The sequence below is a fragment of the Megalops cyprinoides genome, chromosome 14 (genome assembly GCF_013368585.1).
Source record: "Megalops cyprinoides isolate fMegCyp1 chromosome 14, fMegCyp1.pri, whole genome shotgun sequence".
In the NCBI taxonomy this organism is placed as follows: domain Eukaryota; kingdom Metazoa; phylum Chordata; class Actinopteri; order Elopiformes; family Megalopidae; genus Megalops; species Megalops cyprinoides.
Window position 1 is genome coordinate 11,790,980 of NC_050596.1, and position 25,873 is coordinate 11,816,852.

General features: G+C 44.6%; 1 protein-coding gene across 1 annotated transcript; it reads left to right on the forward strand.

The window, feature by feature from the left end:
- The first annotated feature begins 4,291 nt into the window (after window positions 1-4,291).
- LOC118788790 (sodium/potassium-transporting ATPase subunit alpha-1-like) lies at window positions 4,292-20,397 on the forward strand. The gene is made up of 22 exons (XM_036544871.1): window positions 4,292-4,489; window positions 10,658-10,768; window positions 11,010-11,069; window positions 11,942-12,145; window positions 12,319-12,432; window positions 12,929-13,063; window positions 13,162-13,279; window positions 13,777-14,045; window positions 14,488-14,796; window positions 14,994-15,128; window positions 15,226-15,418; window positions 15,761-15,936; window positions 16,019-16,155; window positions 16,364-16,514; window positions 17,057-17,225; window positions 17,329-17,483; window positions 17,586-17,709; window positions 18,456-18,601; window positions 18,901-19,031; window positions 19,156-19,257; window positions 19,462-19,553; window positions 19,828-20,397. The coding sequence occupies exons 1-22, from the start codon at window positions 4,478-4,480 to the stop codon at window positions 19,854-19,856; spliced, it is 3,072 nt and encodes a 1,023-aa protein (XP_036400764.1). The 5' UTR covers window positions 4,292-4,477; the 3' UTR covers window positions 19,857-20,397.
- Window positions 20,398-25,873: the final 5,476 nt, after the last annotated feature.

Below are 25,873 nucleotides of genomic sequence, written 5' to 3' on the forward strand. Positions count from 1 at the left end.
ATTATGTGTGAAAGTGTGAAAAACTTAGACAGAAACCCATTAAGGAAGCACGTTTTTCAAAAACACCCACCATGTTCAAGTCCCGTGAGAGTGTGTTAATCAGTCTCGCGCCTCTTTTGATGACTAATCAACATTTTATTTCAAGTTATGCCTATGAATATAATTGGATCTTTGGGATAGATTACTATTCCTTTTCCTGACTACCAACCTGTTGTTGTCTAGATACAGGAGAGGGGAGGGCCGTAGCGAACTGTTTTGTGCGAGGTCTGCTATAACACAGACAACCTTTTAAAGGCATCATTACACATTTTATGTAAGTTTTATGCCAATAGACCTGCTTGTCTTGCAATAGTTAACATTTCTTGGGCATTGCTTTCATAACATAGTGTTTCATTTTGTCACAGGTCCAAAGGCCTTTTCTATCTGTGTTAACTTCCTCCTTCTTTTCTCTCTTTATGTGTGTATTCCTAATCTTATTGGAGAACAAGTTTCACCCTTGTCTTTGAGAAAGTGACCTGGTTTTGTCACTTAATGGGGCATCTCCCCTGCCTGTCTACTGGCCCACCACTCTGTGGAAGCGATGCTGTGCTCACACTGTCCTGTCCAATACTTTGGGGTTGCAAACACCATCCGTGACAGAGTTTTGAGTCTTATCTAAATCATGGTTGTGTTAGACTGGGGGACGTTTTTTTAAGCACTCTCTGAACAATGGAGACTGAGTGATAAAAATAGATAAGACGGTTTTTGAGTTGACAGCCTGAAATGACTGCTATATACACTTCTCAGTGTTACCTAATATTGTTTGGGAGTTAAAATAAGGAAGTAAGTAAGTAAATAAAGGCTAACATTCATGAAACTCATTCGCATAGTTTCCAGGAGAAATCCATTACATGGCTTTGACACTAACTGATTTTCACATGATTGAAAAATATGTATTCACATTCCATTATAGCCAGCAGTGACTTCAACGCTGCTACTGCTGTTGCCATGTCACTTTAACTCATCTATATGATTGCTTGGCAGTTCCAGCCGGGTTAGGAATACATTTAATAGCTTTGTGGACCAAACCCATGGAGGCACTCCCAAATCTTTCTCAATATAGCACTCTCAGAAATCACACCTACCATAAGTAGCTTTTGAATTAAATATAGGTGTGATAGAATGAATTCTATGCTTAATGAATAACGAGAAGAGTCAGTTCCTAAATGGTCCCCCAGGTGGTCCGTTGTACCCTTGAACAAGGTATTTACCCTGTATTGCTTCAATAAATCTCTGTCAATGGATATAAACTCTACAAATATCCCTCAGTGTGGCCATATACTGAACAAGTACATGATAATGATAATAATTATTATCATTATAACTACCTTCAGTATTCAGGACTGTCCCAATGCTGGCCTCTTGTTTGCTCCCTTTTCAGCCCAGGTCAAAGAGACCACACCTACAATGCAAGCCTGTCTTTATGCACTTTTCTCCCTGGCAAACACAGCAGAGAGCTGACGGACGCCTCTGTAATGCAGACTGCTGAATGACCCTTTGGCATATGCAAATGATTAATCACATTGAAGAAAATCTACAGTACATTGACACAGTGTGCTTCATTTAACCTAGAGAAGCTTTTCTTGAGAAAATCCAGTGCTGGACCCATTATTCATGGGACTTGAATGAGGTGGACTTGCAGGACCAGATGTACTGGTATGCATGGACATCAGGGTGTAAGAAACCACTCAACTTGGCAAGAATGTAGGAGGATCCTGGCAAGTGTGCTGTGGTAAAACTATCGAACCATATCAGCTTCAATTTATAAAGATATTTTTCAGACAGGTCTAATCGCTCACAATTTTCAAGGGAATCACCATACAAAAGCCTTGAAAAGGTACCATTTAATAAATCATAATTTACTATTGATCCTGGTGGCCTTGCTGCTAACTCTCTGGAGCAGAAATTTGACTGAGCTACAGACATTGTTGCCAAAAGTTTTAGTTTGGCCTGGAGTTCTTGAAAATGAAAATGATGCTTTTTTGTGTTCTTGTCCTTCACAAGGTACATTTCAGGAGAAGTTCTAATATTGTAGGAATTAATAATCTAGTGCAGATTGTCGTGCATCTTCTCAAATGGTGTTAAATCTGGCAATGAAATCTCCATGTGAATGTTTCTATATTAAAACAAGTTTAAATGGCTTTAGTAATAGATAAATAGCCTATTCTATTTAATTCTCCCTATGGAATATGGAATATGGAATTTCTTTTTAAAAATCCATATAGAGTAGACACAGTTTTATCTGAGATCTTGTAATGAGATCTTGCAGTTGCAGGGTTGAGGCTGCTGTTACTATAACTGAACTGTCTGAGTAACTGGATTCTCTCTTTTCACACTGAATGAAGAAGGGTAGATACAGCACAGGCAAGTATCTACTGAGTGTTGCATTACCAGACTGAGGTTCCCCAGCCAAAAGAACGTACATTTATTTGTAAGCTTTCACCTTCTGAAACCTATCTACCTTTGAAGCTTTGAGTATTCAATGAGAGAGATAGTGCTGACAACAGAATAAATTTTGCACTCTCTTTTAATCTATAACTAAGTCAGTGTCTCTTGTGTGTGCACTGCTAAAATGTTAGCACTTCTGACACGTCAATACCACAAATGGTGTTGATTTGTGGGCCTTGCAGTTTTAACTGATAAGACCACTGCAAATTCACAGAGCAGTCCTTTTGATTGCATTGCATACACCAATAGACAAAGCCTACATTAGTGGAAGGGGAGGGGAGGGACCAGAGGCCAGATTTTCACTGTAGCATTTAACCCTTTGATGGTTAAGATAAGTTTAGGCCCTTTTGTGACAGAGTTGGTTCTGCATCTGTGACCTGTGTCTGTCTCTGTGTGTGGTCAAGGTGGTGGTGGTGTATGTGTGTGTGTGTGTGTGTGTGTGTGGGGGGGGGGGGGGGGGGCTCTTTGTCACAAACAGGTGTGGCAGACATTCCTTCCCCCCCACATTGTTGTCAGAGTACAGACCATCAGTTTCAAAGTAAACACTCTACACTAGTGCCAGCTTCAGGGAATGGAGTTGGGGTTGGTGGGTTGGGGGTAGGGGGTGTCACAAATTATTTAAACCGAAGTTTAAATAATTCATGTAGATGTAAATGCAGAGGGATTATGGTGGTTTGTATTAAATAATTGCACAGCCCAGGATCCAGCTCATATGGGTTCAACGTGCATGAAAGACAAGGCATGACATAGAACCCTATATGACATGTAACTTCCAGCAGAGGGCGTTGCACTGAGAACGGAACATTGCAGTACCAATACAGTGGGCTGTAACATGGTTGTTTCCATGGAAACACGTTGAATTTTCATGGATTTTTTTAGCCCTCAATTTTCAAAAAATGTAAAATATACATAAGAGCATATACATGGTGTTCTTAAAGAAGTGATGGGAAATGCATGTGACTGCTTACAGGTGAAAAGAGAGAATAGGTTAAAGTTTTCCTGAATTAGAAGTGTGACTGCTTCATGTAAGGAGCTGCAGGGATGCCGTCTGACCCATTAACAAAGTGACTCTGAACACCTCATTCTCACTGTAACTATAGACGGTTTTAAGTTGCTGCTTCACGGTAGCGCTGATGAGATAATCATAAGCAAGAATGAAATGCAATAAAGGCAGAAATAAAGATCACAGAGAATAATTTAAAAAATATCAATGCTGAATACTCGAAACAAATGCGCACATCACACGCGATGGCACAACATCCAGAAACTGACTTCAAGAGTCACTGATTTGTCAAGACTAAACCGCTATCTTGTCTCACGTCATCTACTATTGATTTGGTCAATGTCAAATGTGTAGGAGTGGTCCAAGATGAGGGACATTTTCATACAAGGGTGATTGGACTTTTCAAATGGCTTTTATGGAAGCATATCTGAGAAAAATACATTTCTTAGGTATGTGTATGTATACATGTGCTAGTGAATGTGAGTACGTTTGTGCGTGAAGAAAAATCAGGTTAAGTTTGTATTTACCGTAATTGTATTGAGAATTATCTGTCATTAATATTTGGATAAAATCTGACTGGAGTGACACTAGTTACACGAGAGAAAATTGGTGGGAAACATTTTTGAAATGTCGAAAATGTAATATTTTAAAGGTTTCCGATGCAACTACATCCGCACACAAGAGGGACATAGTTTATTGCAAAAACCGATAGTAATAAACCATTCGGCGGCAAAGACCCCTCCCCCTATTCATGGTTACCATGGCAAAAGGAGCAGACGTCACGAGCGAAGGAACACAGTATATAAGTATTTGAACCTCAGTTTGACTGCAAGGGAGGTGCTGTGCGTGTCGTTGTAAAGTGACACGTGTGGACGGGGTACAGACAGGGGCACAATTAAAAAAAAATCCCAATTTGACGGGAAATAGTTATTTATTTTTTTACCAAGACATTGGATTTAAGAAGACTGTTACTCAAGATCGGCAAAGATGGGACTTGGAGTAAGTATATTTTCATATTTCGCTTCCCTTTACAGTTTCATCACCAAATGTGGATTCGTTGTTTATCAAGACGTGCTACTACCGGTCTTTTGTATTGAGCTTAGTGTTGGAAGAGGAGTTGCACAGTTTTTGCCAAACAGGTGGTTCTTGCAGGGGGAAACAGATCAAGCTTGCTACTGAAATTATGTACAGTGTGGATTGATGGCTTCGTAGGGACCATCAAAAAAGGCCTACTTAAGTACCTCGTACCTAAGTTCTCGAAAGTCGTCGTAATCTTTCTCTACATTCAAACAAACCTTCCTGTTACTGAAGTTACATTTTTATCTTTAGTCAAAACATGTTTTACAGGCACCTATCTGAATTATCGCTCAGATGGATGAAGTGAAAAGTTACTAGTCAGAAAAATCTTCGGAAAGAGTAGCAACAGGATTATTGGGACGTAGCGAGTTAATTTTCTCCGAGACGGCCACATAGCAGCGTGGCCCGTGTCGCCCGGCGCTAACAGGGAAAGTGATCTTGTGACTTGACGTAACGTAGCTTTGTCTGCAGTTTTCGGGAAACGAACGCACATGAGTCGAAAGTGGGATTTATGTGTAGAGTGGAACGGTGCATGCGAATTTCAACAGCTAAATGCAATCGAGTTAAATTCCAGTCCTTTCGAAACTTGCCTGTGGGTTAACATTCTCTATCCGGTGTTGCGGCTGTTTGATAATGCCTTTGAAAAATTTGGGAGGGGGGAACAAGGAGGGGGTATTTGCATTATACTTACGAGGAAACAGGTCGGGTCTCACGGTGGCCGTTGAAATTTGTGTAGCACGAAGGAGTCGGGGCTGGATACGTTGGGGGAATGAAAGGCGCATTGTCTGTCAAACAAGGTTTCACTGTATTGCCACAGTGTTGTGCAGGGACCAGCCCATCCACCCTAAGTCGTTTGTACACATTCAGATGCAAAAGAGATGGGTTTCGCACGCAACCTTGAGTAAAGTATAGTCACTCACTCGTATCTATTGCGAGAAATATGTTCGCAGTGCAGAATGAGTTTTCTGAATCGCTACGCAACTGTTCGTTGATAGCCGCACCAAGCGCATCGTAGTTTCCTTTTATTTCCTCCCTTTCCGTCTGAAACGGGTTTCGAGCAGCGGGGTGTTGCGGCGGTACACTGGTGCTACAGCTTTAGCAAATCGATTGAGACAACTGTGGAATCTGTCTTCTCTAATTTTTTTTAAACCCAGATCGGTCCATATTAAGTTTCGCTGTCGCTATAATGTCTGCTTCCCTCTTCCTCCATCTAAATCATTTTGACCTGGTTAATGGCCGTATCCACTATCTGTTTACTTACCAGACATGCCTATGCCGTGCAGCTTGGATAGCTGACATTTTCACACCACCTTCATTTATACAGCTGTGGTATTTTAAGATTCTTGGGAGTAAATATCAGAGGCCAGGGTAAGACTGCATTTCGGTTATAAGGCTTCTAACCCATTTCTGCAGGTATGGAATCCAGGCCCCCAACTACATTTAGTTTTCTGCAGTGCTGTGGTTATGAATAACATTAACCCAGCATGTAAGTTTTCTTTTACTTGGTTAAGAAAAAATAAATAAATGCAATGATTTGTGTAAAAAAATTGTAAAGCCCCTGAAACATATTAAAATCACCAATTTGGCGGCACTGGGCAGGGACAGTGAGGGCCTTGATGTTCATGCGAAGATATACATTTTAAACCAAGTGGTGTTAATCAGATGCCCCCTAGTGCATTGATTCAGATTCTCAGACCAGACCAGTCAGGCAGATGAATGCTGTCCAGCAGCCATCCCAAGGAGGGGGTTCTGCCAGACGCATTGGTACCAGTTATATATTTCCGCTCATGAAATGGAAAAGGTTGTACGGTTGAATTTGGTTGAGTTCACAGAGCGCCAGTGGTCGCATTTTGTTTGTAAGAAATGCGCAAAGATTAAAAATTGTGGCATTCCTGTTTGCCCCCCCCCCCCCAGCACCGCCGCCGCTTTGCTGCAAGTCTGTTTTTCCCCAGCCCCCCGTCTCCCCACTGCTGTTCGTTGAGCTCCCTGGAGAGATGTGGCGAGGCAGGTCCGCACATCCATGTCCTCTTAAGGCCTTACAGCTCTTTCCTCCTGCTTCTTGCGTGAGAAAACCCTGTCTCCCACCATCCCGTCTTTGCAATGGAAAATTAAAGCTGAGTCGTCCCCCCCCCCCCCCCCCTCAGCCTCCCCTTTCACTCCTGCAAGGGTGCCAAAATATTTTATTTGTCTCTTTTTTAAGTTAACACTTGACTTTCTCTGTCTTTCCTTTAACAACTCAGAGTCTGAACGTGGTGAGGCATTCATGTGAAAGTCTCAGCCATGGGATGATGCCTTTACTTTTTTTTTTTCGCAATGCAGCAGAGGGCTTATTGCTTATTGATTCCTTTCCACCATGAAAGCCTGCTACCTTTTCTTGCGTTTTTTTTTCAAGCCTCTAAGGGGTTGTGCTAAAAATAGATTTGTTGAAAAGACGAGATGGGGTTTGAGATGGCTCGTATTTAAAGGGATATTTTATTATTTAACAAAAAAAAAAAAACAAAAGCCAAAAGACAATGGAACAGAACATGAGCATGTGATTCCATTCCATTCAGATAGCCAGAGGTGTGGCTTTGTGGCCATGGCAACAGGGCAGAGTCTCGTGTGAGAGACTGATATGGTTCATTGAACAGTTTTGTGTCTGCAGTTTGCCCAAAAAAAGACAAGGATTTGTGTCTGGCGGACTCTTGTTCTTCCAGCGGCAGACCCTTTACACTTTCATTATGTTTTTGTCTGCTCACGCTTGACGTGCATTACCTCCGTTTGAACGTGGCGTGTGGGCGGCGCAAAAGGGTTAAACTCGATGCGGTGGTTTAGAAACGCCCTTTGACGCAAAATGACTTAGACACACACACTCATCTACAGGCAGCGAGACACAGGAAGTTCACCTCAGAATGTTGATGTCAGATTTTAAAGGGAATTGTTAAAGAAGCCCCCTTTCCGGAACAAGGGGTGCTAGGTATTTGAGGGTTTAGATGAAATATAAATAGATTAGGTTTTTAGATTAGATTTTAGATTTTAGGTTTAGATTAGGTTCAACATTTTCTGGGGCTTTCCTCTGGCCAGGGAGACGAACACTGTGTGCTTCTGTATATGTATAACTAGACTCACACTGTTTGAGCTGAGCCAGACCTTTTCCACTGTAGTGCTGGACCCAGGGTAGCATAAGCTGCAGCCGAAAGTGTCCGACTCCTTACAGCATGACTGCTTTTTCATTGGCTTACCTGCAGCCAGAGCTTTAAACACATGATGCCATTTTGATGCTGGTGCCTGCCCAGATGAAGATGGCTGCCTGGACTTTGTCCGCAGTCCGAGGCTGAGTTTTCCCACCCAAAAAAAACATCCACACTGCATTTGACTCTCACTTTCCTTTGGTTATTTTCTGTGATCAGAGATGGTGGAGTACCCCTTCCGACCCTGTGTTTATCTCTTCAGTTTTCAGTGCAGACACCCACAGAGGCAGTGCAGCTACACAGATTGCCGGCTATGCCCACATCTAGCTTTTAAGTAGGCCATCACCAACACTAGTGGGCTGAGCTTACACGGCTGCGCAAGACAGAAAAGATAATGGAACGCCTCTCAGAATGTGCCAGCCTGGTTCCAGGTGTACATTGGGAAGGGGTGTTATGAACCAGCATGGTTTCAGCTTTCCAGTGCAAAAGGGATATGGTAGGGTAGGCTGGGTCCAGTTCTTATTATCAGTTGTGACTTAGCAGCCCTTGAAACCACAGGCTTCCTCACTGGCTGACTAGCTGTCTGGCTGCCCAAAGGTAATGACAGCATAAAGATAATAATAAGGGGATCCACCCAAGCAGTTGCAGGGTGTGAACAGTACCGGTTCAGCTGTTGCGTAGACACACTGATTTGATGCAGAAGGAGTCCGTAACTTTGTTGAACAAGAGCCCGTTTGCCCATTGGCTGCATGTCAAAGGAAAATGGAGCGAGTGTGGTGTGTCCTTCAGTGTAACTCTATAGACTTCCGTGTTTGAGTTCTGTTACAAGCTCAAACATTAGAGGTAATTCTTTTTTTTTTTCCATTCAGGGGGTTGTTCATTTCATGGAAGCCCCCAGGGGGTCAGGTAAATAGCAGTTACCTTAGGGGACTTGGAGGTAGGTGCTGGAAAAGATTTAAGAGTAACCATATTACTGTATTACTTACAGCTCTATCTGCTGTTGCAACTCGAGGCACTTCACAATGGCAAATCCTCAATCTCATCCTATTTTAGTAGCTGACACACTACCGACAGTGTCTTTGGCACTTTAAAAGACCACGGCTCATAATAACTGTCCTGAAATCACCGTGAATCTGGGCCACAGGCTCGCGACAGGGTCCGGGCTGTCGTACTCACTGCCGTCTCACTCTGAACATATGATCTGTGGTTTTGGGAGATCTGCAGTAAAACCACCTATGAGGTGTAAGCACTGTGTGCGCCGGTCTGTGACAAAAACACCGCTGCGCTTACCTGAGAATCATAATGGTGGAGACTAGCGGAGCGAAATCGTTCATCAAATATGAACGAAGAGGCTTGATTAGCCCTTTATTTTCTGGTAAAACTGTGCCCTGCAGTTGTGCGAGGGGTAGGGTTACCTTTGGGCAGAGCCATAGTATTGAGATAGGATGTGGTCTTTGTTTGTTTCACAAGAGTGACACAATGACTGATGGCTGGAGAGAGATACAGTGTTAGCCCTCACGTTAATTTGATTGGGTAAGGGAAAAAAAGATGCACCGAAGGACTGCACGGTCGCATTTGCACGCATTCGGAACACACAAGCGGCAGTGTGGCGGCTGGGTATATTTAGCCTATTTATCATGCGTGTCAGCATGCGCTTGAAGTGAGTCCAATTTTTGTTCCACGTCATATCTGTGTTAGATAACGCTCGGAAGCCCTTATGTGCCTTGAAAAAACATCCATAGTTAGAAAGAGCGCTCAGAAAGAAAACTACATCCATATGGACACTTTTATTGCTCCCAGGGCTTTATTCTTGAGCTTGACGGCATCTTTAACTTCATGTCTCGTTATGTTACGATTGCAGGAGATTCGGTACTGATTCGCTCAATGTGGAAGAGCAGGAGACCAAAGTGGGAACTAGGTCGAAGGCAGAAGGGCGGTAGTTCACTGTTGAACAATCAGCGTGCTGATTGAGAAATATTTGCCAGGCTCAAACTTCCTATTGCGATACAGGCCATCTGTCAAGTCTGTGATGTGGAAGTTTATGTTAAAATGCAGGAGAGGGTGTGGGCGTTGACGGTTCGAGCTGAAGGAGACGGATGCTTTTAGCACCTATTCACTAGAGTCCACAGCTTTGGCCTTGACTCTGTCCCGTCACAGGCTGTGATGCGGCCATGACTGTTTCACACTACACATACAACTACACATACGTACGGTGCAATTGCATTTGCCTTTTGCGTGCAAGGTTTGTGACCTTCCTTAAACCTCTCAATAATGTGACAACAATTTGAAATATGAATGAGGAACAACTAATGGAGCACCTTGTCTGTATGAATTGGAAAAGGCTGGTTACAGGGGTAAAATAAAAAAAGATGATGGAAATCATTAAGAGCGTCAAGCCTTCACGGTAAGGATACATGTGTAGGTAGCCTCATCACATTTGTAGCGTTTGTATTTCTAGTGTGAATCAGCCCTCAGCCTCCCACTGAAATATGCACATGTCCGCTGACTGTAGTCTGGCATGACTCCCTGAACAGACTGCGCCTCTTATGCTTAACTAAATTTCTTCTTTGGTAACGGCACATAGCGCCGTGCTCTTTTTTATCATAATCTGAGCTTGGTATGATGCTGGTGTTCAGCAGAACTGGTGGGTTGAAGTGTAACTGTACAGTATGTATGTGTAAAGACTCAGAGATGCACACATGGCATTACAGTAAAATAAGGGAGCAGTCTGCTGGCAGGGCTCTTCTGCGGAACAAGGCATTTAACCTGAATAGCGTCAGTCAATGTCTGACTTTTATACATAGTTACGTGATGGCGCAATCTGTAAGTCACCCTGGATAAGGGCATCCACTAAGGGTGTGAATAATAATGAATGATAATAACTGAGCTAATGGCCTGGTGTCTGTCCCGGTGTTTGTAGGAAGGAAGGGACCAGTATGAGCTGGCGGCGACATCAGAACAGGCGGGGAAGAAGCCAAAGACCAAAAAGAAGGATAAGGACATGGATGAGCTGAAGAAGGAAGTGGACCTGGTGAGGACACGTTTCTATTTATAGTGCGAATTGCACAAAATAAATAAGTACCTTCAGTGAGCTGAGAATTTTGTGATGAGAGCGAATTTCTACTATTTTTATTTAGTGCTTGAGTCCCTATTTGACAGTGTTCTGGAGGTTTACACCCAATCATCATTTGTTTCTGAGTGATGGCTTTAAAGGATTAAAAATGAATCTCACGACGATGTGTTTGATTTTTGTGCCTCTTTTTTTTCTGTAGGATGATCATAAGCTGACCCTGGATGAGCTTAACCGCAAGTATGGCACAGATCTGACCAAGGTGAGTCTCTGAGTGAATCAGCATGGGTCTGAACAGGGAAAGTCTGAGCGATATGGTGATGTTCTGAACTGGAAGTCTTTGGTCCAGAAAAGTTCTGAACAGGGTGAATTTTGGGTGATTCAGTACAGGTCTGAATGGGGCGAGTCTTTTAGCCAGTGAAAAGTTAAAATGGGACAACACTGATTCAGTACAGATCTGTATAGGGGCAGGTGTGGGTGATTCTGGCTCTCAGTCTGGGAGGGCACCACCGGTGGTGCTGTGCTGGCTGCCGCCCAGGAACCAACACAAAACGCGCTGTATTATTAATGAAAGGAGGAGAGGATTTCAAATGAGGCAGATGAATTTGGGGACCAAGTGAGCTCTCGCTACCTGCCCGACAATGGCCAGCAATTTGATCCCCCACATTCACGCACATTAGCTCTATATAATGCAGTCAGCTCGGTGAGAATTTCAGAGTGAAATTTGGCACACAGCTGTGCAGTTCAGTACCTCTGAATAATTCACTACAGAAACTCGCCCCAAGGATTTCAACTCTGCTTCATACAAGGAGACAGCCGTGTTTTAACTGCAACTGCTTGTTACCTAGCAACGGCAAGAACCTAGATTCTCTCAGGCTCCCCGGACTTGCTGTTTTTTTTTTTTTTTGTTTTACATAAGTCTGGAAAACTTGCATGATTGCCCAGCCTGTACAAATGCATTCTGCAGTCTTACCCCATTATATGGAATAGCATTGTTTATTATTAACCTTGAACGTATCGATGTTCAGCAGGCTTTGAGTGAGTGTATTGTCGGTATAGTGACAGGACAGGCTTTTTGTAGAACATGTATTTTCACTGTAGTGAGACAGCCCCTTCTCTCCTCATATCTTGTAGGGCCTGACGGGCGCCCGTGCTGCGGAGATCCTGGCCCGGGACGGTCCGAACGCACTGACTCCTCCCCCCACCACCCCAGAATGGGTCAAATTTTGCAAGCAGATGTTCGGAGGCTTCTCCATGCTGCTCTGGACAGGAGCCATTCTCTGCTTCCTGGCCTACGGGATCCAGGCTGCCATGGAGGATGAGCCAGCCAATGACAATGTAAGAGCACAGGCACCACTTTCGGAGTCTGATGTTTTTGGACAGTGCATATCGTTACATTGCATTAAATTCATTCGTGATAGATGTAATGCAGTGTAATATGTATGTAACATAATTTGTGTTGTGATATCCTTCGGTGACATTTTGTCTCTCCTCCTTCGTACTTCCCACAGCTGTACCTGGGTGTTGTGCTGTCCGCCGTCGTCATCATCACTGGCTGCTTCTCCTACTACCAAGAGGCCAAGAGCTCCAAGATCATGGACTCTTTCAAGAACCTCGTCCCTCAGGTACAATCTCTTCACTGTGTCAAATGTATGAGTAAATCAGGATAAATACAACGATGGTAAATAGCCTTGGGTTGGTAAATAACAAACACCAGCTAGATCATCAAGAAACCAAGCCACTCTTCTTTAGTAATCAGAAAATAAAATTAAAATTTTAATGGCTAAATTGAAAGAACTAAATTATAGTAAATTAAAAACAGTATGGAACTAAGGCCACTCATGGCATATTAGCGAGCATACCTTGTTCAGGGCATCGCCATCGGGATACTCATGGGCTCCCGAATATTTAATTATTGATTATCAATAACATTATGATCAATCAATTCCATCTGGCATTTACTGATGTCATTTACAACAGGTGTATCATTGAAAAAATTACAGTGGCTTGCAAAAGAGAGATCCCATTTTACATCACGTTAGGGAATCCACGTTATGTTTTACCATGTTGTTTTGTCCGAGGAGAGAATTAATGGTTCTGTTGTTGGTTCTTGTCTGACAGCAAGCCCTGGTGATCCGCGACGGTGAGAAGAAGAGCATCAACGCTGAGGACGTGGTCGTTGGCGATCTGGTGGAAGTGAAGGGAGGAGACAGGATCCCCGCCGATCTGCGCATCATCTCCGCTCACGGCTGCAAGGTGAGACACCCAGGCCCCCCTCCAGGAGATCCTGTCCCCACTGAAGATGTGCCCCATGTCTGATCTTATCCTGACTTTGCATTTTGTCTGCCTCTCAGGTGGACAACTCCTCCCTGACTGGTGAATCTGAGCCCCAGACCCGCTCCCCTGACTTCTCCAATGAAAACCCCCTGGAGACCAGGAACATCGCCTTCTTTTCCACCAACTGCGTTGAAGGTGAGCGCCTTCACTACGTCACAGCTGTGCTCCAACAGAATAGGGCTACAAGAGCTTCTTTGTAGCAGGTTTCTCAGCTCCATTTAAGCTAATGACATTTTCAGACCTGAAGAGTGGGGGGGGTGACACTGGCTTAATTTTCGGTGGACCTTCATTGACAGAGGTCCTCATAAGGTTTTTGCAAACCCATTGTAACCACCTTTCCAGTTTGTCCTCCTCAAAACTTAGGCAACTTTGTTTTTAACCTCAATTTTTTGGCCCACCATCAGTCCCCCTCATCGGAGGACATCTCTGTTCTCCTGCTATAATAAACAACTTAATAGTACAAACATTTTTTCAAGAACAAAGGACACATTTGCTTCCTCTCTGTCCCCCCAGTGAGTCACCCCCCACCCACACAGCTCTCCCTCCCCCATAATTTCTCCCTCCCTTGTATTTTTTAACCTCATATGTGCCACATATTCTTAACCCCGTGTTCTGCCTGTACCTCTCACCAGGCACGGCCCGTGGTATCGTGATCAACACTGGTGACCATACCGTGATGGGCAGAATCGCCACCCTGGCCTCTGGCCTGGAAGTCGGACGTACTCCCATCTCCATCGAGATCGAGCACTTCATCCACATCATCACGGGCGTGGCTGTCTTCCTGGGCGTGACCTTCTTCGTCCTCTCCCTCATCCTGGGTTACTCTTGGCTGGAGGCCGTCATCTTCCTCATCGGAATCATCGTCGCCAATGTGCCCGAGGGGCTCCTGGCAACTGTCACTGTGAGTGCTGCAGGCGCTTGAAATTTTGGGACTTTTAAGATGGTTGAAAGGGAAGAGGGCCATTCTAGCTCGCTGTGAACTTCCGAGCTCTTCAGCAACTGTGCAGATGAGACCTCCTCAGTTTGTTGAAAGGATCTGATGTTATTGAAATTCCTAAGTTCTTTTCCGTTCCCAGATATGATGGTACAGTGCAAAAAAAACAGTCAGCTGTGCCTCAGTTCTGCCAAATTGTGAAGTGGATTTTGAGGGATTATAAGTTAGAAGTGTTTGGAGATTCATGCAGGGGCTCAAGCTGTAATTAGGCACCTAAAAGCATTCTCAGAGCTGTTTAGCCATATGCTGTATTCATATCTTTAGACTGAGCAGTGGTCCCAGCTGCCTCTGTGTTTCTGGTAATGCTTTTATCTCACTTTGACTCCTCGACTTCCACCCTCTTCCCCAGGTGTGTCTCACCCTGACGGCCAAGCGCATGGCCAAGAAGAACTGTTTGGTGAAGAACCTGGAAGCTGTCGAGACCCTGGGCTCCACCTCCACCATCTGCTCCGACAAGACCGGCACCCTGACCCAGAACCGTATGACGGTGGCCCACATGTGGTTCGACAACCAGATCCACGAGGCCGACACCACGGAGAACCAGAGCGGGACCTCTTTCGACAGGAGCTCTGCCACCTGGGCTGCCCTGGCGCGCATCGCTGGCCTGTGCAACCGTGCTGTCTTCCTGGCTGAACAGGAGAATGTGCCGATCCTTAAGGTACAGTCTGCCAAATGTCTCTGTACCCTCATTTATGCCAGTAAAAGACTTCAGCTTTATTGCTGAGTTGTTTTCTGCCACTGCAGAATTGATCTTACATTTTGTTTCTGGAGTCCTCTTAGCCTAGGTGAGGGGCATTAACTGATAGCCTTTCTGACTGACACTACAAATAAACCCCACCCCTTTCTCCTTCACAGAGAGAGGTTGCAGGTGATGCCTCTGAGTCTGCTCTGCTGAAGTGCATTGAACTGTGCTGTGGCTCTGTGAAAGACATGAGAGATCAGTATAACAAGATTGCAGAAATCCCCTTCAACTCCACCAACAAGTACCAGGTATGTGGGATATCCTCCACTTATGGAATGCAGTACGAGTGACTTTTGGTGAACACGTTTTGTTAATCGGTTTATGTGTTGGTCCTCCATCTCATAGCTCTCCATCCATAAGAACCCCACCTCTTCTGAACCCAATCACATCCTGGTGATGAAGGGAGCCCCGGAGAGGATCCTGGATCGCTGCTCCACCATCATGATCCAGGGCAAGGAGCAGCCCCTTGATGACGAGATGAAGGATGCCTTCCAGAATGCCTACCTGGAGCTGGGTGGCCTGGGAGAGAGAGTGCTGGGTGAGGCATGCAAACTCACAGTGAAGAAGGGTTTACCTCTGGTGAACCTCCAAGGATTTTATAGATTTCCTTCCATCTCAGGCCTCCATTAGCTGGTCCTGCTTGAAATGCATTTTCAGCTCCTGTTTCATACTGCTGCATTGAGGATCTTCAATACTAGGAGTGGTCACTGGTTCTTTCTTGGGCTGCTTTAGAAGTAGAAATGAGAAACATGGTCGCAGAAGCCTCCAAACTGTTTTCTAGGACTGATCATAGTGATGTGGACTTTCATAAAAAACCACAGAGGAGGCAGGGAATCTTAATTGTGTTGTGGTTGTACAATATTCTGTTTTCGGTGTACAGGATTCTGCCATTTTGCTCTCCCTGATGATCAATTTCCGGAGGGCTTCCAGTTTGACACTGACGAGGTGAACTTCCCCACTGAGAATCTGTGCTTCGTTGGCCTCATGTCCATGATTGATCCGCCCCGTGCCGCCGTACCCGATGCTGTGGGCAAGTGCAGGAGTGCTGGAATCAAAGTATGTCTGATAACTTCCTCCTTTATTATACAGGTTTAAAGCAATGTTCAAGGCCATAAACGACTTCCTTCCTGTGCTTTAGGTTATCATGGTGACCGGCGATCATCCAATCACTGCCAAGGCCATTGCCAAGGGTGTGGGTATCATTTCTGAAGGCAACGAGACTGTTGAAGACATTGCTGCTCGTCTGAACATCCCTATTCATGAAGTCAACCCCAGGTAATGCTGATAGACATTGATCAGCAGTTTGGTATGGCTAAGAATAAGCTTGAAGGTGTTCTCTTTTTAGAAAATGAACAGACATTATCTGGTTGGTAACTAAACAACACCTAGAACTGGAACATGGATTACCGATTATTAAGCATAAACCTATTTCAGCAAGTGCTGAATGCTGCAGTGCTGGGAGTCAATATTTTTTTGTTTCCAGAGATGCCAAGGCCTGTGTAGTCCATGGTGGAGACCTGAAGGATCTGACCTCAGAACAGCTGGATGACGTCCTTAAGCACCACACCGAGATTGTGTTCGCCAGGACTTCTCCCCAGCAGAAGCTGATCATTGTGGAGGGCTGCCAGAGACAGGTACCCAAACCTCACCCGTCTCTCATAAATCCCACTAACATGTCAAACCCCACCTCCACCCCCTTACCCACCCATTACACACCCAACATTCTACATCTGATACTGTACACAATTTTATATAAATAAAAGGCAAATTCAGACAGGCTACGTCCCATGACTGCATGTCAGATTCTTGCATAATCTACAGCTGATTCCATTTTAATCCAAAGGACTTTACTAATGGACAAAGTTACAACAGCCTACAGCATATTCAATTATTATAGTGCATTACTGTTGCACAGCAGATCCTCTTATTCAGAGCGACGTATATGGCTTACTATTTTAGATGTTATCCATTTAAACAGCTGGGTATCTATGGAGGCAATGGAATAGGTCCCTAGATGAAGGGTACAACGGCAGTGCTCCACTAGGGAAACGAACTTGCAATTATCAGGGGTTGGATATAGATTCCCTAGGTTGGAACCCCTTGCATCTCTTGAGAACCGCAGCAGCCTCAGATGGCAGTGGGATTGTGACATGCTTTTGTGCATCTCCGCTCTCAGGGTGCCATTGTAGCTGTGACGGGTGATGGTGTCAATGACTCCCCCGCTCTGAAGAAGGCAGACATTGGTGTTGCTATGGGCATCGCCGGCTCGGACGTCTCCAAGCAGGCCGCTGACATGATCCTACTGGACGACAACTTCGCCTCAATCGTGACTGGAGTGGAAGAAGGTAGAACAGTTTTTAGGAGGGACCACACTCCTGGTTTCACAGCAGATCTGTCTGCGACCCTGTCATCTGATGACCTAATCATGGACATGTGTTACTTCTCCAGGCCGTCTGATCTTTGATAACTTGAAGAAATCCATTGCCTACACCCTGACCAGCAACATCCCTGAGATTACTCCCTTCCTCCTCTTCATCATCGCTAACATCCCCCTGCCTCTGGGTACCGTCACCATCCTCTGTATCGACTTGGGCACTGACATGGTAAGTACCCTATAACAGGTCTGTCAGAGACATCTTTCATTCACGTACAATGGTGTGATGCAGTTTGGTTGCTAATGCTGGCTTCTCTTTATAATCTGTAAGGTTCCTGCAATCTCTCTGGCCTATGAAGCTGCTGAGAGCGACATCATGAAGAGACAGCCCAGGAACCCCAAAACGGACAAGCTGGTGAACGAGAGGCTCATCAGCATAGCCTATGGCCAGATCGGTAAGAACTTGTAAGAACCAGACAACCATTCCACAGTACCCCATGTAGCTTAGTATAAGATTCCTTTATCTGAGGTATATAGCTCAGTTTTATATATGCTCAGCTGCATATATACAAGCCTTAGGTTTAGTGCCTTGGTAAAGGATGCAGTTGCCGTGCCATACCTGGGAGTTAGATCGGCAATACCTGGATGATGAGCACTAATGAATTTGCCACTACCCCACATAAACTTCTGCCACTGTGTCTCTTCAATGTTAACAGTAGAAAACCTTGGCCTAGATGCCCTTTTCGAGAGGCCTAAGCGCAGCGGCAGTTTCCTGATTGAGTGTGCGGCCACAAATAGTATCCCTGGTGATAAGGAACTGGGTCTGGTGATGGAGTTGAGCTCTGGCAGGGTGGGGGGTTGCTGCACAGTTATAAATGGAGCAGCTATTGGGGTTTTTGAGTGCACAGAACCGATTGGGAGGAGGCTAGGAAGCAGATGGGTGGCGTGGAGTTCATCAAAAGACAACCTGTGAAGAGACACTGAGTTGTTCCAACACTTGAGCATGTGTATTAAGGTCCAGTTCACAAGCATAAGATCTCTACTGAAGGGCCCAAGCCTATGCATTTCAAAGTGAGTGGTGCCTAGAAGCTCAGTGAAACTTTAAGATGTTGAGGTCAGTAGAGATCCAGAACATGAAGCTTTAGAATGTTAAGATCAGCAGAGCTGTAGGTTCTTAGCCCTCCTCTCTCTTTCCTCACAGGGATGATCCAGGCTCTGGCTGGTTTCTTCACCTACTTTGTCATCCTTGCTGAAAATGGCTTCCTTCCGTCCAGACTGCTGGGAATCCGTGTGGAATGGGACAACAAGCAAGTCAACGACCTTGAGGATAGCTATGGCCAGCAGTGGGTGAGCACAAAGAGAGACGTCATATTTACCAAACAGATATCTAGCACTGTCTATCCTCCATACAGTTCCTACAAGGTTCCAACCATCTGCTTTGTATGTCAGCTGTGGATGTTCTATATTTGACCATGCCCCTTTGTGAAATTGATAATGACACGGCTAATCAGAACACATTAATCTTCAGCAACGGCAGAAAATCGACTGAGAGCCCTTGGGGGTAGACTCCACAAGAGCTGATACAGAGCAGTCAGCATCATAATAAAACATTTTTTTCCTTCTGTTCCTCCTCCCTTGTATGTCAGACCTACGAACAAAGAAAGATAGTGGAGTTCACCTGCCACACCGCCTTCTTCACCAGCATTGTGGTGGTGCAGTGGGCCGATCTGATCATCTGCAAGACCCGGCGAAACTCTGTCTTCCAGCAGGGCATGAAGTAAGTCAAGCCGGCAGTGACTGAAGGGTTTGAACTTTCGTAAGCAAGGAGCTCCAGAACACTGTGTGGGAATGAATGGTACTGGTGAACTAAAAACCTGTCCCGTTTTCCTTACCCAACTCAGGAACAAAATCCTCATCTTTGGACTGTTTGAAGAGACAGCCCTGGCTGCCTTCCTGTCTTACTGCCCAGGAATGGACATCGCCCTCAGAATGTACCCTCTCAAGTGAGTTCCACTGCTGTGCCTTACTAACTGGAGAAGGGTGAATCAGTTCACATCATGGCTTTCAGTCTCAGTCCAGCCTATATTCACACCTGTGCTGTATCTGCGACTTCTTTTTGCTGGCATTCTCAGGGAAGCAGCACATTTTTCTTTCTGGTGCTGAATTGTATGACCCTGGCTAACAGGAGTTTGCCTTTCTCTCCTCAGACCAAACTGGTGGTTCTGCGCCTTCCCCTACTCCCTCCTGATCTTCATTTACGACGAAATCCGAAAGCTCATCATCCGACGCAGCCCAGGCGGTAAGGTTCTGACCCGTTTTAACTATGCCCAGCCAAAACCGAACATGCTTATCTACCACACCTGCTCACACAAGGCCTTCAGCATTTTTTCCTGACCGTACTGGAGTTTAAGCATGCCCCTGATGTCTGCTTGACAGGCAGCCCTATAAGACAGTGCTGTCTACATGGATATCAGTATTTATGAGTTTGCCTTGAACCCCCATCTGTACTACAGTCACCCAGGGGAGAATGAAATTTCCTGAAACTGTCTTTTTTTGTTTACCCTCTGTTGCAGGTTGGGTGGAACGCGAGACCTACTACTAAAGCATCCCGTCTGCATCACTCAGTTATTTTGCATGGTTGTCTTGCTGCTCGGAGATTTAACCTCAGTAACTTCTGGATGTGTTTTTATATAGAGAATGCTTGACACAAAAAAACTGAGATCGTGAACCAAGAGATTGTGTGCCTTTGTTCTGGAGCAGGACAAATTTTATACATGTTTTTAAGAGTGTAATATAAACTAAACTCTCAGTCAGGTCCGATTGGACTGGAATTTACATTTTTTTTTACTGAGAGACCGACAATTTTCTGGTTCATTAGCCATCTCTGCATGTTCCATGTTACAGGAGTAGTCCGAATAACTCCCTTTGTCATGCAGTAAAGGAAGTCTTGGTTTTTGCTCAAATATTGTCATCTGTTACAACCTTCGAAATGTTGCCAGTTGCACTTGCTGTGCTGAAAGTATGGTCTACACTTCCAGACATGGACAGCCTGGGTTTCCTTACTGTTGTAGTTTTTTGCTCTTGATACAAAGTAAATTGAACTGTAAAAAGGTTTGAAAAATCTGCAATAAAAACACTATCAAAAGCCCTACAGCAGGTGTGTGTTTTTAATCACAACATAGTTTTGGATTGTTTTGCCTCAGGGGAGTGTGGGAGTTGTGGTGATAGTGTCACACCTGTTCAGATTGTATGTTCTAGTGACGTATTTTTTGAACCTCTGTTTGACAAAATAAAACATTTGCTTCTGTGAAGCAGTGCTTGCGGCTTTACAATTCTAAGAGTCACTGAGCGAGAGTGAGGGCTTTTTTTAAGCAGGTTTGGAATTCATAATCCTCAAGAGGTCAGAGGTAAGCCCTCCCTCCCCGCTCCGAGTGGGCCGGCTCCCGCAGCGAGGAGAAACGGGCAGATCCCGTAGGACTGCCTCTCCTCCCACTCGGTTACCAGCCCTTGCTGATGGGCACGCAGCTGAGAGCTCTGGCTGGGCGTTTGCGATTGTGCTCCACCTCTCGTGGTACTGGAGCGCATCTATATTAAACGAGTTTTGTGTTTCTAAGGTTAGACTGCTTGCCAATGCAGAGCCCTCATACACGCAAGGTGTACGTACACGTGTATGTGCTTACCAGTGCCAACACACACAAACACACACGTACACATACAAGCACAAACACAAATGCGCGCACGCACTCACTCACTCACTCATTCACCCAGGGAAGATGTGGGTGGATCTCATCCCCCGCGTCCGCCTTTGAGTTGATGGGGGTTTTATTCACTCAGGCCTCTGGCTTTCTGGCAGCTCCATCCAGCTTCTGTTCTCTCTGACGATTCCTCTCGCAGCCTTCATCTGAATCACATTAAAAAGACACCACACGGTTTATCTTCCTGTGCTTCCTATCTGTGTCTAGGACAGGCCTGGCACAGTGCCTGGGAGAGGGGGAGTGGGGGGTGGGAAACATGGAGAGAAAGCGGGAGAGAAAAATATGGAGGCATGGATACAGTCAAGTTTCCTGGAACTATTTCAGTTTCCATTGAAGAAACGCTTTCTACAAACCCATTGCTTTGAGTCATGCATTTTTCATTCAAGCCAGTGCTCTGCTGGTGCGCATGCCTGGGGGGATCAAGGATTATTTTTCTGAACATCCAGTTCACGACAGGTTAATTGTCCCAGAAATTTTACCTCATTTTTCTTTGCATATCCACAGCCAGAGGGAGTTCGGGCATATCTAAAATTAAAGTATGTCATTATTGTGCTGCACTGTATCAAGGCAAGTGTATTTCCAGTAAGTAATGTATCAGGCAGGCCTGCACTGTATCAGGTACGGGGTTAGTCTGCTTTCTGTAAACGTTATAACAGGGCAGGTTTGTTCTGTACTGGGGGTGGGTGTGTTTACTGCAGATGCTGGTCGCTTTGCGACCAGACACCGCCGCATTAATTAAGACGGATCAGCAAGGTAAACAAGTGTCCGTGTGGCTCCTCTCCGCACTCCACACTGGGCGATCCGTGAACGAGTCTGTCTCTCGGAGGGGCCGTCTGCGGCAGCAACCGGCAGCTCCAGGCCCGATGGGACGCGTGCAGACGGCCACGGCACGCCCTGGGGGGGGGTCCGTTGCCATGCGCCGCCGGAGTCATTTACAGCACCGGTGTGCGTGACAAACTCCCTCCTCCAGGGTTGCCTGACGTCGCTCGCATGTTCGTTCACACACCTCTCACTCGATGTCCAGGGTGTAGCACCACCAGCTGTGCAAGATGTTTGTTCATGGTTCAGGTAAAGCCCCCAGAATAGATTTGTCTTTAACGGTCTTTACATTACAACCAATCTACCGGGCAGGTTTGCATACTTTATGCAAACGTCTGCTATTCTGCACATTGTAACTGTTTTAACCCCTTTCTGCCTGGCCTCCCTTGTCTTTTATTTTGTAGGGTTGATTGGACAGGGATGGCTGGTTTTATAGGGCTGATAATGTAGCTTTAAACAGATAATGGCCTTGAACCTATTCTTTGTGATTAACAAGCTTGTCAGTTTTAGTAATTATCTTTGTAGCTCAGCAGTTGCTACTGTCTTGACAATACTCAGCTTTGTTTCCCTGACCATAAAATAAACAGATTATTCCTCCATGAAAGATACTTAACAATCATACATTTCATTTCAGGCTTAAATGATGGTCATTCTTCCAAGAATAATAACCATGAAGTGACAAACAAAGAAAATCAATTCCTCCTACATACTTTTTCAGGCTCCTTTTGCTGGCCCTCAGCAGACACTTAAAATACCTTTACCTTGATTAGCTTCCACTTTTGAAGCTTTGTTTCAGGTGGAATGTGTTGTATTATTCTTCACAACCCTGTCAGGCAGTCTCCGGATCTCACTCTCCTTGTGGTAATAATTTGACTGGAAACTATAACTGCAATACAGTAACAAAAAATTGGAGTTACTTATCAGCCTATCGAGCTTATCAACCACCCTTATACAGGATGTATTGTGCATTTACAGTCATATTTTCTTCCATTTATATATCCGTATAGCTGGAGAGATTGAAGTAATTCAGGTTATGTGTCTTGCTAAAGACACAACTGCAATGCGCCACTTTGGATTTGAACCTGCAATTTTCAGATCAAAAGCCCGGATCTAAATTGCACCCAGGCTGGTGGCATTATTGTGGATGTCATCCCACTGTCTCTCATGCTGCGACATGTCTAAGTATATAAGACCACAAGATGACAATTCTTCTCCATCCTGGCTTATAATATACATTACATTACATGCATTTAGCAGACGCTCTTATCCAGAGTGGTTTCCAGCACAATAGAGCATAAGTGTATCCATTCAAGTCGAATGAGCGAACAGTGTCAGATCAGGCTAACAACACTCACAGACCAATGAGTGTGAGCATAACATCATTCAAGCCCTACCGCAAGTTAACCTACCACAACCCGGCAGTGGAAGCCAAGTACATTACATCACAATACTACGTGTAAAATAAACATCAAAACCTAGAGCTAGCGGGTGTTAGGGGGCAGGGTCTGAGGTGGAACTGAGCTATTTAATGTAATAGCCAATGACTAGGCCACTTCTGGGCCACAGAACGAGAAACAGTTTGAACAAGAACATTTATGATTTATGAACAAGAAAAAGAATATTCAAAGAATGTCATGGGCTAGTAGCAAGTAGTTAGAGACAGACATCTCCCAATTTCCCAGTACCAAATCATTGAGATGTACACTCTTCATGCAATTCTTAAGACATAAATGAAGTAAGAAGGCAATATGAAATTTTCTATAATGTGAACACTACCATTGACATAAGCCTTTGCCATTGTGTAAAATTACCATATAGTTCTCCCCTGTTCTGAGACAGCAGACAGCCTGACAATCTATGCCTGATATCTGTCATCGAGACATTCTAAAGAGAACAAAGAATATCTTGCACCTCAAAGCTATTGAGAGTAGCAGCTTGTGAAACTAAGTAATAAATTCAGGAACATTCAGTAACGGAAAGGTCAAGATGTTCATCCTTGCTAGGATCTACAGCATCTACAGGCATTTGAAAAACACTGACCCCTAACAGTTTGACCTTGTTTATGTATGCATGATCAGCTTTTTTACAGGATCTATTTATCATGAAACAGTTTGTGAGCAGCAATGTTCCTTCAACAATATGGGAACACTGTGATACACTATGGAACACTATGAGCAATATGAAAACACAAAGGATCCCAGTTACACGTGTCCAGTTAAATTGCCACAAGCTTGGTCCAGCTCATATTTGCCATAAAGTGACATTTCGAATGGGCATGCTGTCATTATTGCCCTAGAAATTCTACAGAACTCCACAGCAGTAATTGTTTCTCATGTGCTTTTGAATCATCAAGAATATAAGCCCTTTAAGATGAGTCACAGTGACATACTGGTTTGAGAATGTCAGTTGAAATCAGAGGGTTGCAGATTCAGTACCTCTCAGTTCTTTCCATTTCCAAAAATTCCAAAACATGCTGAAATCATGTATGCTGGAAAGCTTCATCTCCTTGATACTTACATGCATCACTCACCTTGATCATAGTGAGATATATATACTGAAGAGAGATGCAGTGGCTCAGGAGTTGTACCCTTGAGCAAGACATCTATGAGTTGCACCAACAAGCATCTAGCTGTGTGGATGGATAAGATGTTAAAAAAGCTTTCACAGTCACCCTGGATGAGGACCTCCGCTATGCACATCAATAATGCAACTTAACATTTGCATATATTCAAAGCTTTCTTTCAACGGAGCAGCTAATCAAGCAATTCTGTTCCTGTGCAGTCCCAATAGTAAAAGCTAGCCCTCCCTTCAGCTAGCCCCATCCCCCCACCTTCCCAGTGAACCCAGGCCTTGATTATAGCTGTGAAAGCCAATATTCTAAGGCATTCATCTTCCGCCTTAATCGCACCAGTGACTGGTTGTTCATCAGCACGTATCCTCTGGGTGGGCAAGCTGTTGAATATTTAAGCGCTGAAATTAAAGTGTCTCTGGGATGGTCTCCGATTATTTGCGGCCTAGCGGATTGATGGTGCCACTTCTGCTTACTGTGCACATTCTGCTGGTCTCCAGTCAGGCGTCTGTCCTCTGGCCTGACCAGGAAATCCATATATGGCAATAACATCGACCCATTAGACTCCTTGGCAACATTAAATCAACATCAAAATAAATACAAAAGGCCTTTGCAGATGCATTTTTATTTAATCCAGGGGACTTGGATTAACCGAATAAACAGTTTGCAAACTCTGAATGTATTCAGTTTTGCACTAGTAAGAATAAAATCACCAGAGGTGATGCGAGACCTGAAATCCGTCTAGAGAAAAATAATAATAACCAAATGACCAACAAGTCACATGCTGAGATGATAAAATGGCATCCATCACCTCTCTGCTGGGAAGAACTGTGTTTGTACATTGATCTGGATATAAAACAAACAATCATAAGATCTCTCCCCATGAGCCAGTCTGAAGACAGCTTACATCGAGCGGGCATCATTTTGACCAGCCTGACATGACAGTCCGTATAATCTAAACAGTACTAGACAATATTAATCATGCTTTGGCTGCGGATTTTGTCCCTGTGTGGATTAACCGGTCAGTCAAGTGATGTGAGCATGCAAGGAAACCCTGGCAGTGCCTCCAGGCCAGGAGGAAAGACAGACAATGGGAGAGGAAGATGGATGGGGGACAGATGGGGATAGAAGTGTGTCAGTCCATCACAGGGTGCAGGGAGGAATGAAGCATGGGCAACCATCAGAAAGGGGGAAGACAGCATGTCGGCCAATAAGAGGTAAAACTGAGATTAGGAGCCAATCCGTAAAGAGAGCAGTGACAGTTCTGATGAAGTGGATTTGCTTGTGAGAGCTAAAATTAAAGCTCGGTTTTTCAGCATTGAGTACCCTGCTCGCAGAATCAATTTGAATTTCTAATCTCCTAATTAGTATTAAAAAAGGACAGGAAAAATCAGCCTTGTATGGTTGATTCTGCAATTAATTAATTACATTTTCTTTTCTGGAGAATACAATAATCCATTCCATTGCCTGAATTAA